General features: G+C 40.7%; 1 protein-coding gene across 7 annotated transcripts in view; it reads right to left on the reverse strand.

The window, feature by feature from the left end:
- Window positions 1-1,200: 1,200 nt before the first annotated feature.
- Window positions 1,201-16,113, reverse strand: part of LOC137351608 (interleukin-6 receptor subunit beta-like) — a 150,792-nt gene continuing 135,879 nt past the window's right edge. For all 7 annotated transcript variants that reach the window (XM_068016210.1, XM_068016209.1, XM_068016211.1 and 4 more), the window contains 6 exons: window positions 13,956-14,057; window positions 9,560-9,706; window positions 7,820-7,960; window positions 6,868-6,964; window positions 6,676-6,757; window positions 1,201-5,983 (listed from right to left, as the gene is read on the reverse strand). In XM_068016210.1, the coding sequence (XP_067872311.1) occupies window positions 5,489-5,983; window positions 6,676-6,757; window positions 6,868-6,964; window positions 7,820-7,960; window positions 9,560-9,706; window positions 13,956-14,057 (1,064 nt within the window). In that variant the 3' untranslated portion in view covers window positions 1,201-5,488. The remainder of the gene's footprint in view (window positions 5,984-6,675; window positions 6,758-6,867; window positions 6,965-7,819; window positions 7,961-9,559; window positions 9,707-13,955; window positions 14,058-16,113) is intronic.

The raw sequence follows: 16,113 nt of genomic DNA on the forward strand, positions 1-16,113 counted from the left end.
AGACAGGAACTAAATTCTATTTATTGCCAACTCTACTTAAACCTCCCCCTTTTAATTCTTTCTCCCCCTCTGTATCTATTTGTGTGTGTTTATCTCGTATGCATGCTAGTGTTGCATCGCATATTTTAGTAATTTTAACTGAGACTGATAAGGCTAATAAATGTACATCTTGTTTAAACCTGAGCAAACCTGTCTATTTGGTTCATTTGCAATTACATTTAGAGAGCAGTGAGCAAGGACTCACAGGGGTTAAGCTAAAAACACTGTTTTAAACGTTAAGCCCAGTTACGGCCAAACCAGGAAAGGGGCAAGAGGAAAGCATGAGACCCCTTCCTCATCCGGTCGTAACAATGTTAAAGATACCAAGGGATGGGGGATAGTGAAGGAAAATGGCGTTGAGGTAGAAAATCAGCCATGATCTAGCTGAATGGCAGAGCAGGCTCTAGGGGGCTGAATGCCTACTCAAAGAACAGTACAGCACAGGAACAGGCCATTCAGCCTTCCAAGCCTGCGCCGATCTTGATGCCTGCCTAAACTAAAACCTTCTGCACTTCTGGGGACCGTATCCCTCTATTCCCATCCTATTCATGTTTTGGCAAGATGCCTCTTAAACGTCGCTATCGTACCTGCTTCCACCACCTCTCCCGGCAGCAAGTTCCAGGCACTCACCACCCTCTGTGTAAAGAATTTGCCTCACACATCCCCTCTAAACTTTGCCCCTCGCACCTTAAACATATGTCCCCTAGTAACTGATTCTTCGACCCTGGGAAAAAGCTTCTGACTATCCACTCTGTCCATGCCGCTCATAACTTCGTAAACCTTGATCATGTCGCCCCTCCACCTCCGTCGTTCCAGTGAAAACAATCCGAGTTTATCCAACCTCTCCTCATAGCTAATGCCCTCCAGACCAGGCAACATCCTGGTAAACCTCCTCTGTACCCTCTCCAAAGCCTCCACGTCCTTCTGGTAGTGTGGCGACCAGAATTGCACGCAATATTCTAAGTGTGGCCTAACTAAGGTTCTGTACAGCTGCAGCATGACTTGCCAATTTCTATACTCTATGCCCCGACCGATGAAGGCAAGCATGCCGTATGCCTTCTTGACTACCTTATCCACCTGCGTTGCCACTTTCAGAGGTTGCCACCTGCTCCTATTTTCTATGTTCCTTTGTTCTATTGAAATATTGTAGGGAAACGTTCATTAGTTTCATATATTAAAGATTTATTGTGCAAGAGGTAAGATTGCTGTGATGGCTCAGTAGACTTCAACATTGCACTGCAAGAAAGAGTTTTTACAAAAAAGGCTGTAGTTACACAAAATAGCCATCAGAGGACTCCACAACTTCATGGAATTGTCAATGAAATTATAAGCATATAAAAATATATTTTTTGTCCAAATTTCTCTTTTTTTTTTACAAATACAAACTGCTACTGCAACATATTAATGAACTGAATAAGACATTTTCCAAACATTTACATTACAAGCATTTATTTTATACTTATACTATTTTTTTCTTAGGGAAAATGTGTTAATGTAACATGCAACCTTCATACGTTCCATGAAACTCCTTTCGCTGCTATCAAAGGGAGTTCAAGCCTACATGTTAAACAATTGTACACAAGTACACAAAGGTGTCATTTCAAAGTCAAAGTCTGAGTTGCAATTATTTCATATTGTGAGGCCAGGAACTATATTTCAACAACAGCTTGCATTTGTATAGCACCTTTTTATGTAGTAAAATGTACCAAAGCACTTTACAGGAGTGTTTTCAAGCAAAATTTGAAACTGAACCATATTAGGACATATGAGGCAAGTTTTTTGGAGCATGGGGTTTGGCGGGGGGTGTTGGTGGAGAACAAAAAATAATTTATAAATGAGGTAGTGATTGTGTATGAAGCAATGGGGGTGGGGGTGAGGGCAACTAACAACTTCTGCAAATAAATATTAAGGTCTTCAGTCAATAACAGCCATACTGCAGAGCCTTTCTGTTTGTGTAGGAGGCTCTTTTATAGCCTGCCCGTACCAGATGCATCGCTGACTGACGGAGGGTTACACCAATGATAAGCCACCCCACCCCTGCTCCCGTGCCCACTGCCAGCCCTTTAAATTTTAATAGTAATCGTGCGGGAACTGGCAAAAAGGAAGAGAGTAGAAGAGCTGCCCACTCCTGTTTTCGCTGTCAGGGAACGGCGCGCCACAGGTAAAATGCCACCCTATGTTACTGAAGTGCACAGCAATGATCCAGCATATGGAACAAAAGGTAAATGAAACAGCTCTGCTTCCATTGGCCATTAGGCGGAGGCTGTGTACACATTTTTATATTCAATTTTAATTAAAAAGTTCACTTTCATTACGTGTATAAAGAACAGAAGCTGACAAGTTGAAGGTATGGAGATGGTTGATTTATAGATCTGTAGTTGACTCAGATCTGTGGCCTCAGTAAGAGATTACTCGATATACTTTCCATACACCACACGTACCCAGTGGGTATTCTTTAGACTTAATTCAATCATTAGTGTGTCATAGTTACCAGAGTGTTTCGATTATTTCCAAATATAGTATTTGCAGCTTCTACTTGGAATAAGTTATTGCAAGTTCACACTGTGCCCTAATTTCTGTTTCAGGGCTGACATCATTTTATGAGCAAAGTCAGTGTTTATATTTTTCTTCCCTTTCAATTTTAAATCGTATCTTTATTTTTCTTTTAATTTCTCATCATCTGCTTCAAAATTCTGATTCAAGTTTTTACTTCTCATTGTTTGTAAGTTTACTGTCACTCCTTTTCTTAGCCTACAATTTTTTTTATTTAAGAGAAAGAATAATAAAATCCTACAGCACAAAGAAGCTATTGGGCCCATGTGTCTGCGCAGGCTCTTTGAAAGAGCTGTTCAATTAGTCCCACACCTTGGGCTGGATTCTGTTTTAAGCCTGACATCAGGTTTCATGGTGAGGGGGCGGGGCTGGAGAATCAGAGTGACAGCAGCCGCCACGGAAGCAGACACCGGGATTGTCGGTACTGATCTTCCCAGTGGCGGTGAGGCTCCGTGGCGTCACCTCCGCCGCTCTGTGACGGGACCCTACTTTACCTATTTTAAAATACCTCTCTGTATAAATTTAAAATTTAACTCCCCCGCGATCTTACCTTACGTTCCCAATCTTGAGCATGTCATGCATCACTGCTGTCCAGGAGAAGCTGGCGCCTCCAAGGTGGAGGAAGGGATCAACTCCGCATTATTTAGTGTATAATTAAGCTCTGCATTATGTTGCATTGTGTGCAGGGCTGGCAGCCTGTTAAAAATGGCGCCAGCACCTGTTCCTGCATCAGGTGACATCGTAAACGACGTCGCAAATGCCACCCCTGCCCCATGATTGGGGGGGGGGGGGTGCCATGGGGCAGTTGCCGCCAATATGTTAAGTAGCTGCCCACTGTGTAATCGCGGCAGCGTGGGTCCAGTGTGGGGCGGCCGCCATTTTCTACACAAAAATCTAGCCCCTTGTCTTTGCCCCCATAACCCTGCAAATTAGTCATCTTTTGAGTGCATGTCCAATTGCCCTTTGAAAGTTACTATGGATTCTCACTGGTTTTCAATTCTCTTTCTTTTACGTTTTCTCCTTTTTGCACTGTTCTTCATTACAAAGGAAGGAGGGATTGCTGCCAAGTTCAGCCTAGCCAGTTGAATGGCACTAGACAGAGATCGATGACTCCTGCTGATCTGTGGTCCTCTAGTGAGGTTTTATATTTGCACCAGCTTTTTCCCTCACATTAGGTATGAGGGGAATGGGTAGGAGAGAGAAGGAGACATGAGAGAAACAGAGAGCTAGAATCTAATATGGTCAAAAGTACCAAAGTCACCAAGATTCTTAGCAACAGAACCAGTAGGGGCTAGGAGGCAACAGTAATAAGATGGTGAAAAACTGTAAGCAACAGTGTGCAAATGATTGTAAAGTGTAAGATTTCAGTACCATAGCAACTGATTTTCTACTGGGGCTGGAGAACTTTTAACACTCTAAGTTGATCCACTTTATAAGCAGAAACAGATAATGGTTAGAAGTAATAATATGATTTTCAAAATTTTGATGCTATTATAGGGGGAATTATTAAAGCCCCTTACTGATTAGAAGGAGCCATTATTACATTATGCTCATTGATCAATGTTTTGCCAGTTATACATAGAATGTAAAATATATGTTCAAAGTTGAAATAATCACTGCTCATTGACTGGCCAATGTTTATAACTCAGGTTAGGGAGAAGATATTAAGACACGCACATTCTACAAGTACACAACTATATTTTGCATTGCACGCACACTTGACTGAATACTAACATAGAATTCTAATGTGTTTGTATGAAACTCCTGCCTACTATTGTGATTGAGGCATCAGCCCATTTATTTCAAGAACTTTGGGTTTTAACAGCCTTTATCTATCCATGGTGACAATAAGGGGAGGTTCTTTTGAGTATTTTGTTTTCATTTCATCATGGGCTGCATTTCAGAAAGATGTGTAGTGATAACTTTGAGAACTTATTAAAATCTTAGTGGGAAACCCCTCGAACTGAATCGGGAAAATTTTCGTGTGCTATAAAATGTATATGGCATGAAAAATGAAATGGAAGTGTTGTAAGGCAACTCACTCCTGTATTGAAGGAAACTGATCTCCTTTGCTCTGTTTGTATTTTTTGACTTGTTTTTTGGAACTGGTTTGTCATGTATTTTTTCCAGATTTTTATGAATAAAGTATATTCTGGAAATTAAAAAAAATTAAAATCTTAGTTACTTTAAAATTACTTTTAATCAGCTTTCACTGCACATTACTGAAATTTTAAAAATAGTGGATTAAACTCAAACTTTGTTTCACCTTTACCCACTTTGATTATTCTGTTTTATAAGCATATGTCCTATTTTCCCCCAATGGTAGGACAAGTAAATTGCTGCAGGAAACAAGCTTTGGTGCACATTGGCAATGTGACTTTTGACTGGTATTTTGAGGAGAGCACAATCTTGAAAGCATAGTATTAGCATTCTTGATACTCTTATCTCTATCCCTATCTCTGTAACCTTCTCTGGACTGACAATTCGTCGGGATATCTGTGCTGCTACAATTCTGGCTTGCTACGTATTCTTGATTTTAATCGCTCCAGCATTGGTGCCCATGCCTTCAGCCGCCTAAGTCCTGGAATTCCCACCTTTAAACTTCCCCAACTCTCTTCTCCTCTCTCTCTTTAACGCACTCCTTAAAACCTGCCCCTTTGCTCAAGCTTTTGGTCACCTGTCCTAATATCTCCTTCCGTGGCTCAGTGTCAGATTTTTTGTTTGATAAAGCTCCTGTGTTGTGCCTTGGAATGTTTTATTATGTTAAAGGCGCTATATAAATGCAAGTTATTGTAGTTGTTACACGAATATATGAACAATGAGGGAAGGAAAAGACCCTTTGGTCCATACAACCTTTGTGCATCACAATATATTCAGTTTAATATATTTCAGGACTTTAATGTATATTTAAGTTCATTAAGAAAGGAAAACCTTGTAACAGTTCCCGTTCATATACTGAAACATTTGACTCCTGCAGTCTTTTACCATGGCTGTTGTCTGGGATACTGTGGAACAGTGATAACTGGTTTTGGTCTTCACTAGGAATAATTTGAGATAAGCAAGAGAGAAGGGGCTGAGTTGAGTCTGATGGGACAACAGCAAATGTTGGATTCCTATGTTTCTTATACTCATTTATGGTCACCTTGTTATACTCCAGTGCAAGATAGAGGTTCTGGAAACTTTCCTGTGGATCTGACTCACTTTGCCAGGAACTGACAGCCTGTAACGATTGCTCGGTGCTGCTGTTGGTCTCAGTCTTTGGATAGTGCCCATATTTTATCTGTGTCCAGTAATATTTGGTGCTACTGATGTTGGCTTTGGTCAGACCACCACAATGGACAACCTGGACCTGAGTCCTTGGACTCTGCTCTTCTTGAAGCTCTTTTACATCCTTTTTAAAGCAAAAAAAGTAGGATAAGTTAGAACAGTTACAGTTTGGTGATGTATCTGCCAACATTTATCTATCCTAGAATGCTGTCTACTCCCTGCTTAACTACATCATGGGAGCACCATTAGCAGAAGGACTGCAATGGCTCGAGATGATGATCCAATACCAACTGCTCAATGCAATCAGGGATGGATAATAAATGTGGTCATGCCAGTGTCACCCACATCCTCTGAACAAATAATAAAAGTCTTCTAATGCTAATATCATCTCAGCTTAGTGGGCATGAGAGACAATAGCAATGATTTCAAATTGGGTCATGAGTCTTTACCTCAACAATCATCTGCAAAAATCTGCACTTGTACAGTATCATTTCCATAACAAAATTGCCTAAACTCAATTTCCACCACAGAAGGAAACCATTTGGCCCATCATGTCTATACTGGCTCTTTACTGCAGTTTCACTGTGAAGGTTACAACTGAAGTTGTTAACAGCAAGACTATCAAGGAAACGATAATCTTGTATATGGTAAGTTGCTTGATCTAAGCTGTCATAGTTTATCTGGACAACTGAATTCTTATAACTACTACTTATGTTGATTTCTTAAGGGGTATTGTTCTATATGTGGCACTATATGTAGAATCAAGAGGGCTCATCACTCTCATATATGAAGCATGATCAATTGGACAAGAATTACCTCCCATAATTTCTTTGGCATCCAATGAGCGAGAGTACTATTTGCAGGATCTGGAACGTTGGGCCAGAAATGTTTCTTAATTCTGTGGATTCAAGAGGTAAATGGAGAAAAAAAAAATGCTGCTTTACTATGATGCTTCCAGAACCGTCTTATTGACATTTTAACAAGTCAAAACACATTGTTGCCATATACCTGCGTCGCTGGTAGATACAGGCTGCTATTGAAATCAGTGCTATCATCAGAGAGAATAAAAAGATGACCATCAGGAAGGCTTCAATTTCTCCATCATCTGGTAATAGGAAATGTAACTGTTATTAACATCAAACACAATGATAACTTTTCACAGTGTAAAACCAGCGGGTGAAAACCTGCAAATTAGGTTAAAGTTACATTGAGCAGGCACTACCTTGCAAAAGACAGTATACGTCAGCTAAACGTGAATGGGGGGTTGGGGGGGGGGGGTTCTCGCTGCCACATGCTTATGCTAGAATAATGTCTCTGTGTGAGTGAACTTTGTGCATGAGTTGCTGAAGTCCAGCCTCAATTAGGTGGGTTTCGCTAGGCTGTGAAGTGTGGTGGGGGTGGGAGAGGGGGGGGGGAAGGTGTACCTGAGATTTGGGGATGTTCATGAGGCCTAGTGGTTGCAGGAGTACACAATCCATGCCCAAACCCCCTCCTTGTTCTTGAGAGGATCTCTAAGCCATTTTTGCTGCATTGATGTCAATGACAAAGAAAAATCAGACGGAATACTAAATGAGCTGCGGATGTGCTATTACCCATACTACACTAGTACTTACTCAAGTAAAATTTACAATCCAGCAAATTTGTATGTTAATTGTAATTTTCTTGAATTAAGTTGCTTTCGCATAGATTACATGCTTTATCTTTGCAGCTCTTCCACACAAACTGATCAGATATACTAACTTAACTAACAAGCAATTAAAATTGAGAAATATTCTGCTGCAATTAAAACCAGCGCAGCATTGTTCACCAGTAAAACTTTAATTTGTTTTAAGTCATTTGGTAAAATACTTAAATGAAGCTCAAGGAGTATGCTGTTTTTTATTGCAATAAGGTTAGTAACATGTTTCTTTTAAACCTTGCAAAACTATAAAGGTCTCTGCATCCAAGCTACAATTCTTACCAAATATCTTGGTAGTAATGGCCAGCTTGGGACCAGTAGTGCTCCCTCCTTCTGTGGAGACCATAATGTTCACGTCATACTCTGTGCTTGCCGACAGACCAGCAAGGATGTAATCGTGTTCAGATCCATTTACAACAACAGCTGAGGAGAAGAAAAAGCTAAACACTTCTGTTGGAGTCGGAGAAATTCTGCAGACACACCTCTAAATAAACAGGTTAGGAAACCTCCCAGCTCATATAAGTCTAAAATGGTTTTCAATCTTAACAAGTGTGACAAATCGTTTGTGGTCATCGGGAGAATAAAATGTATCATTGGAATCTGTACCCAGGAGAGCTGCGAATGCTCAGTCGTTGAGTATATTCTAGTCTGAGATCGATAGATTTTTGGACACTAAAGGGAATCCAGGTATATGGGTGAGAAAGTGGAGTTGAGGTAGAAGATTTGCTATGATCTTATTTGAATAGTGCAGCAGGCTTGAGGGGCCATGCAGTATACTCCTGCTCGTATGTCTCTTGTTCTTCTGTATATTTCATTCTGCAAGGCCAGTGGTAGCTGAACCAAATGTAAAGTTTATTCAGCTGGTATCAGAACACTGTCATTTTTGAAAACTTCTTTTGTAATACATGTTTTCAAGAAACTACGAGGTATAAGAAACACTAAAGAAATAGCCAACACAATTTGACCCACATGAAGTCTTCAAGCTGTGTTGGGAAGTTGTTCCCACATATCCTTCAAAACTCAAAGACAGAGAGGGATTATACTGACAGAGGTGGCCTCAGTTTTCCATTAGCTGGGCTCTGCACCCTGGATTTTCTAATCAGCATTATTTCAACGCCTCATTTAAAATAAACAGGTATAACAGTTGCGAAAAATATCTTTCATGTCTCTTTAAATCTAAGATGGCAGCAGGCACCCTTTGACCTAGTGATTAATCTAATGGGGGTAGAATGGGAAGGGAGTGTTTGCACCACATCACTGAGGCCTTCCCTCCTCCCACCATTTTTTCCTACTTAACTTCAGGCCCTGTAGGCCCAGAAGAGTGGGAACTATATTTAAATAACAATGTCGTGTCCCAATGGCTGGTAAACTCCAACTCAAGAAGAAGGTCTGTTTTTAAACTTTTTTTTTAAAAAAAGGTTCCTTTTAGAGGAGGAGGTGCGGGATTGGGCCTAACCTGCCCAGGTTAGGTTTACAGATCAAAGGAGGCCATTTAGTCCATTGTGTCTGTGCTGGCACTTTGCTGGAGCAATCTATAACTACTCCCCTTGACGTGCTCTCCAAATAGCCTTGTATTTTCCTGTGCTTCATCTAATTTTCCATTCTCCACCTCTGCCACTCCTTATGGTAAAGCATTGCATGCCGTGTAAAGGAATTCCTCCTAACCTCTCTCCTCATTGTCCATGAAAATTTAAAATTGTTAAGGCCCAAACAAAGGAAAGAGACTTCCCTAATTATTCTATCAAAACTCATCACAATTACTTTATATTGTGCACAGTATGCCAACTATGGCCTAAATATTGCCTTGTATAAATGTTACTTCTTTTTTTAACTCTCTCCCTCTTATGCCCCTAAAGTAAATGTAGCTCAACATCTCCACTAAAACTGTTCCAGTACCACAATCTTTCATTAAATGTGCTAGAGGCAATGAAAATGGCAGTTTGAGTGAATCTGTGTCTTAACAGTTAATTTGCTCCAATCTTAATTAAATGAATCAAAGACATTACTGATGGTTTTACTTACAATGTAGCTTGCCATTCTTATTTTTATATAATACTGTGTAGTTCCTGATGAAGCCATTCCGATCATCAACTGGAAGCTCATCCCACTCGAGCTGAACTTTGGTTTTCCAGATCTGCTTCGATCTAATTACAGGACTGCGTCGTGGGGCTGCAATATTAATGACATCAGTGAAAGAGCAAACAGGATGTTTTAAAATTATTTTCTCTCAACCTTAACTGCCCACTTGTTTTTTTTTTGTTGATTCATGGAATGAGTGTGCTGCTGGAAAGGCCAGCATATATTGTCCATCCCTAATTACCCTCAAGGAGGTGATAGTGAGCTACCTTCTTGAACCGCTGCAGTGTAGATGCAGGAACACCCACAGTGCTGTTAGGCAGGAAGTTCCAGAATTTTGACCCAGAGATAGTGAAGGAGCAGCAATATATTTCCAAGTCAGGATGGTGTACAACTTGGAGGGGAACTTGCAGATGGTGGTGTTCCCAATCACCTGCAGCCCTTATTCTTCTGGATGGTAGAGGCCATGGGTTTGTAAGGTGCTGTCAAAGGAGCCTTGACGAGTTGTTGCAGTGCATCTTGTAGATGGTACACACTGCTGCCACTGTGCACTGGTGGTGGAGGGAGTGAATGTTTAAGATAGTGGATCAGGTGCTAATCTTTTGCCTGAATAGTGTCGAACTTGAGTGTTGTTGGAACTGCACTCATCGAGGCAAGTGGAGAGTATACCATCACACTCCTGACTTGTGTCTTGGAAATGGTGGACAGGCTTTGGGGAGTTATTCACCTCAGAATTCCCAGCCTCTGACATGCTTTTATAGCCACCTTCCCTTCCTCCATCCTTGCTGCTATACTGTTTCATGGACATTACTTTGTCCAAGTGGATTTCCTTCATGGGTGCATCTAAAACACTTCCTGACCTTGGGGAACATCTCAGTTGAGCCTAATCATGTTTTCAGTGGGCATTCACATGTGCAAACTGAATAGGAACTTCAGCAGCTAGCCCTCTCACTAAATGTGACAAAGATAGTTTCCACTCACGAGACATTTATCTATTATTTAGAGTTGTGTTACATTAAGCATTTTCTTGGAATATTGTAATGGCTGCTTGAATTCTGCTCTAAGCGGTACCTGTGTGTTAATTTTGTTTCAGCCACACAGACAAAATTGGGATTTCCAATTTCTATCAGGTTTCAAAAATAGATTATTGGGAACCAGGAAGCATTAGTTCCTGCGACTCTTATAGAAATATCAAAGTGTTAAAAATGGTTAAGATTTTGATTGTCTGATTATTTAGAAAAAAAACTATTTCATCTTCAAAGAAAAGAAGCCAGCCTTAAAATCCACACTCCCTGCTGATCATTATTCCTATATTTCATCATGCCTTTGCTAGGGATAGGGAAGCCTGTAAGCAGGTATATTGATTACTAAGTTGTGTTGTTAAGAGTTTGTTGACTGTAACTGCAAAGATGCCAGGCATAGGGGGAGAAACTGGTCCTTGTGCCTGCTTTCTGGGTAGAAAAAGGCAAAAGAACCAATTTCAGGAGCAATGTTCCACACAACTATCTGTGCTTGTGTTACAGGAACCATCGTATTAGTAAAGGCAACTTTCCAGACCGGGTTTAAGATTATTCACTTTACATACAGCCTAACCTGTAGTCCTTAAAGGAACCACTGGAGGCCGCCACCAAAATGTAAGTATCTTTTTCCAGGTGCCTCTGCTCCACAGAACTACTGTGCACTACTGCCAGCCCACATTAAACTCATCGTATTCTCTTCCACCTCAAGACTTACACATGGGCAGTCTGACAGCACAGAGGCAGTGGAGGGATCAAGGCAGGGGGTGGTGATGTGGAGCTGATGCCAGTAATGTACATGTAAAAGCTGACGCCATGTCTGTAGATGATGTTGCCAAGGTGTAGCATTGTAGTTGGGGAAGAGGTGACCAAGGATAGATTCTTAAAGGATCCTGAAAGTAACGGTGTAGGGCTGGAGAAAAAAAAATTTCTGGCGATGTTCTCACTATGATTGTATAAGTAAGAGTGGAACCAAGTGAGGGTAGTCCCACTGAGCTGGTTAATGGAGGAGGATGGTGTGGCTACAAAGAAGCCAAGAAGAATGATCATGAATAATTCATCCTGGTCACAGATACAGAGCTTGTAATGTGCAACTTTGATTAAGGCCATTTCAGTGCATGGGTGAAAACCTAATTGTAGAGTTGCAGAAAAGATGGATATGGATTTGGGAGGTGGCAACACATTCAAGAAAGGGAAATAGAAGACATGGCAGTAGCTTCCAAGATCAGATGGGTCAAGGGTGGGACTTTTGAATGGTTTTGTAAGGGGTGGTTGGTCACTGTCAGTTGTGATTTAATAGCCAGCTATACACTGTTTTCTGTAATTCTACCGCTTTTTATTTCTGTCATCTAGGACATCGCTGCAAGAGTTACTCAGGGTAGTGTCCTAGGCCCGACCATCTATAGCTGCTCCATCAATGACCTTCCCTTCATCATAAAGGTCAGATATTCACTGATAAATGTTCATTTATAACTCATCATAACTGAAGCAGTCCATGTCCTAATACAAGAAGGCCTGGACAACATTCAAGCTTGGGCTGATAAGTGGCAAGTAACATTCGTGCCACACAAGTGCCAGGCAATGACCATCTTCAAGAAAAGAGAATTTGAACATCTCCCTTGATGTTCAACAGCATAACTTTTGCTGAATCCCCCACCACCAAAATCCTGGGGGTTACTGTTGACCAGAAACTTAACTGGACCAACCACAAGTACTGTGTCTACAAGAGCAGGTCAGAGGCTGGGAATTCCGCCATGATTAACTCACTTCCTGAGTCCCCAAAGCCTGCCCACCATGTAAAAGGCACAAGTCAGATGTGTGATTGATTACACCCTACTTGCCTGGATGAGTGCAGCTTCAACAACACTCAAGAGGCTCGACACCATCCAGGGCAAAGCAGCACGCTTGATTGGCACTCCATTTACCACATTAAAGATTCACTCCCTCCACCACTGGTGCACAGTGGCTGCAGTGTGTGCCAATTAGAAGATGAACGACCTTACCAGTGATGCCCGCATCCTATGAACCAAACAAAAAAAAGCTATGCTAAATTGTATTTTTTTCCCTAAGCTGAGCCTATGACTTATAGCTTTTCTTCAACATCCCTGCTAAGGCTTTTACATTTTCAGGACTGCAGACACAATTTAGCAGCTGCCTCAGCTTCATAGTTGATACTTAAAGTTGCATCCATTTGATGGCCAAAGTAGGATTCCTAATGCAGACTGAAACCAATAGCTCTATTGACAACTTCCATTTATGAATTAGCTATTGGTCTAATATCCTAGGGTATGATAATGTATGGTACTGGACTAACAAACCCAGAGGTTGTGAGCTTAAATCCCACCAAGTAATTGAGTTAATTAAATCTGGTAATTTGTAGGCTGGCAACAGAGGAAACAAATGACCTTGAAAGCTGCCAGATATTTTAAAAACAGTGGTTCACTACTATCCTTCACAATAGGGAGCCAGCCATTGCTAAGCTGTCTGGCCTACACATGACTCCAGTCTACACTATGTGGCTGATTTTTACTGTCTTTCGGGTTGTATACATCTGCCACTAGATGGTTAAGGAAACTAGAAAAGGGCAATGAGGCCCTACCAGCATCACTCACATCCCAAGAACAAAGGCATAAAAAGGCTGTCAAACAGGGGAATCATCATTTGCTCAGTGTAACAGAATCACCGAGTTGCTCTGGAGCCAAATTGGCAACCAAATGGTGTCTAACAGAAGTGTTTAAAATTTTCATACCCAATATTTCACTGCACTACCCAGTGTAACCGAGTAGCCACCAAGATCAGCAAGTACCAATCAATAGGCTACGCTGAAGTAAGTGAACTCAGCCAAGGCATCGATAAGTATACTACAGTTGGTTGCAGCCCCTCTGAACAGGTAGGGGAAAATTCAGCCGGGTAGCCTAGACCCGGTCACTATCCCATGCTGGAAAGATATGCCTGGCGTGGATTTAATCTGAGGACTGTATTCAGCTCAAACTTGCTGCCATACACTGCAACACAGTGTGCTGACATATACCATCCAGGTCATACAGAGAACTGCAACTTGAGCGAGGTACAGGAGATGGTCAGTGACTAAAAATCTTACTTCCATATGCATTCAGGATATTAATATATCACATTAGGGCTGATTTTACATGTTCAAATGCAGAGAAATGCATCAGGAAATGGCACGCATGCTCATCATTTCTCGTATACTTCTGTATTCATTAAATCTTCCCTCATGTATTATCTTGGTAATAATAAACAGTAAATTGTTAAAAATTGATACTGTACACAAAAGCAAAATGGCAAATTCTATTCATAGTACTTACCACCTTCTTTTGAATATGCCTGTGTAGATGCTGGAACTCCTGCTAAACCATCAAAAAGCGGGTAAACCAAAATATTATAGAGGTGCATTGGCTCAATATTGTCTGGAAAGGAAATTCACAGCATTTCAGTACAGCTTTAACATAGAAATATCCCTCTCATCACTAATAATCCTTTAATATTTCTCTCCTAAAGAAATTCCCAATTTGGCTAGGTTAGAAGTTTTTCACAATGTGTTCCTGTGGTTAATTTACCAATAGTTTTTACAGGATCACAACTCAGCAAAAATAAACAATTTTTGAGAGTCACTTTTGTGTGGAAAGTGAGTTTTATTCTATTAATATTTCTTTCAATAACAATGGTTTGAAAGGTAATTTGATCCTCAATCCAATTTGGAAACATCATCATTTTGACATTTACTGCACTTTACCTCAATCCAACAATACCGCCTTCTAGCTCTCTGAAACAGGCCATTATTTTTCATGCAAACAACATCAATGTAAAGGTCTGGCTAAACAGGGAATTGCACATGAACTCTATGATAAATTAATAAAAGGACAATCGGAAGATTTGGAGGCTTTGTTACTTTCAGATTCAACAACCCTGTTCTCACTGATCTACACTGGCTCCCGGTCCAGCAACATCTTGATTTTAAAATTCTCATTCTTGTTTTCAAATCCCTCCATGACCTCACTTCTCTCCATCTCTGTAACCCCCTCCAGCCCTACAACCCTCCGAGATCTCTTGTGATCCTCCAATTCTGGCCTCGAGCATCCCCAATTTTAATTGCTCCACCACTGGTGGCTATGCATTCAGCTGCCTAGGCCCTAAACTCTGGAATTCCCTCCCTAAACTTTTCCACTCTCTCTCCTCCTTAAAAACCACCTCTTTGACCAAGCTTTTGGTTACCTGTCCGAATATTTCTTCATGTGGCTCAGTGTCAAATTTTGTTTGTAAAGCACTCCCGTGAAGTGTCTTGGTCTGTTCCACTACATTAAAGGTGCTATATAAATGCAAGTTGTTGTGTATGGTGAAGTAAAGACACAGCTGCTGTATGGAGACATGTGTTAGATAGAAAGCATGGCACATCTGTGTATATTAATTGCTTGCAGATAACTCCCCATCAGGACAATTTTTTAAAAATTAATCGATCCATGCAGGCAGTTCTCTACTACGATTAAACAGACATATTATTTGTAACAGCTGTCCCATTGGAAGTATCCTGCTATTGTTGTCTCAAAGTTAGAATCTGACACGAGCTGTTTATTTTGATACACGTTCCTCACACTCATCTTTACTGCCACTCAAATGCATTGTACTTCCATGTCAAAACAAGTGTAAGTGAGCACTGAGGTGTGTGCTTTCATTAAAAAGCGTATCAAAAGACCCAAATTAAAAAGGACTCTGGAAAAAAACTAAAATCTTAAAATGATTTCTTATGTTGGGCTTTTAACAGTTCAATATGGTAAAAGTCAAATTTAGTATTTCTATTTTATCTATTGATGTAACTTGCTTCTGTGGATGTATATTATTCATAAACAATTTATAACTTATGTTGGAGTGACAGCCTTGGATCAGTGTTAGCTCTCTTGCCTCTGAGTCAGAAGGTTGTTGGCTTAAGCTGCACCTGAGGCTTAAGCTCATAACCTAGACGAGCACTTCAGTTCAGTACTGATAGAGTGCTGTGCTGGCAAGAAATGTTGACTTCCAGATGTGATGTCAGGCAGAAGCCTTATCTACCCTCTCAGGTGGGTGTAAAATATCCCATAGCAAGATTTGAAGAGCTGGGGAGTTGTCCCAGCCAACATTAATCTCTTCCAGCAACTCATTTAAAAAAAAAAAGATTATCTGGTTATTTATCTAATTGTTGTTTGTGGTAATCTGATGTGTACAAATTAGCTGCTGTATTTCGTTACATTGTAATAGTGACTACATTTCAGTGCCGGTGAAGTGCTTTGGGGCACGCTGCAATCATGAAAGGTGCTACATTATTGCAAGTTGCTTCTTGCTTGATCCTGAAATATATGGACAGTCAGTGTAGAATTTTTCCACCTATTGAAGGATCAGGAGTACATTGTGGATTTCTGTTTATTCAAGTAAAAGTGCAGATTGTTAGCCTTGAGGCATATTACATCCCTCTCAATTTAGCTGCAGGCTTAA

Source organism: Heterodontus francisci, chromosome 36, assembly GCF_036365525.1.
Source record: "Heterodontus francisci isolate sHetFra1 chromosome 36, sHetFra1.hap1, whole genome shotgun sequence".
In the NCBI taxonomy this organism is placed as follows: domain Eukaryota; kingdom Metazoa; phylum Chordata; class Chondrichthyes; order Heterodontiformes; family Heterodontidae; genus Heterodontus; species Heterodontus francisci.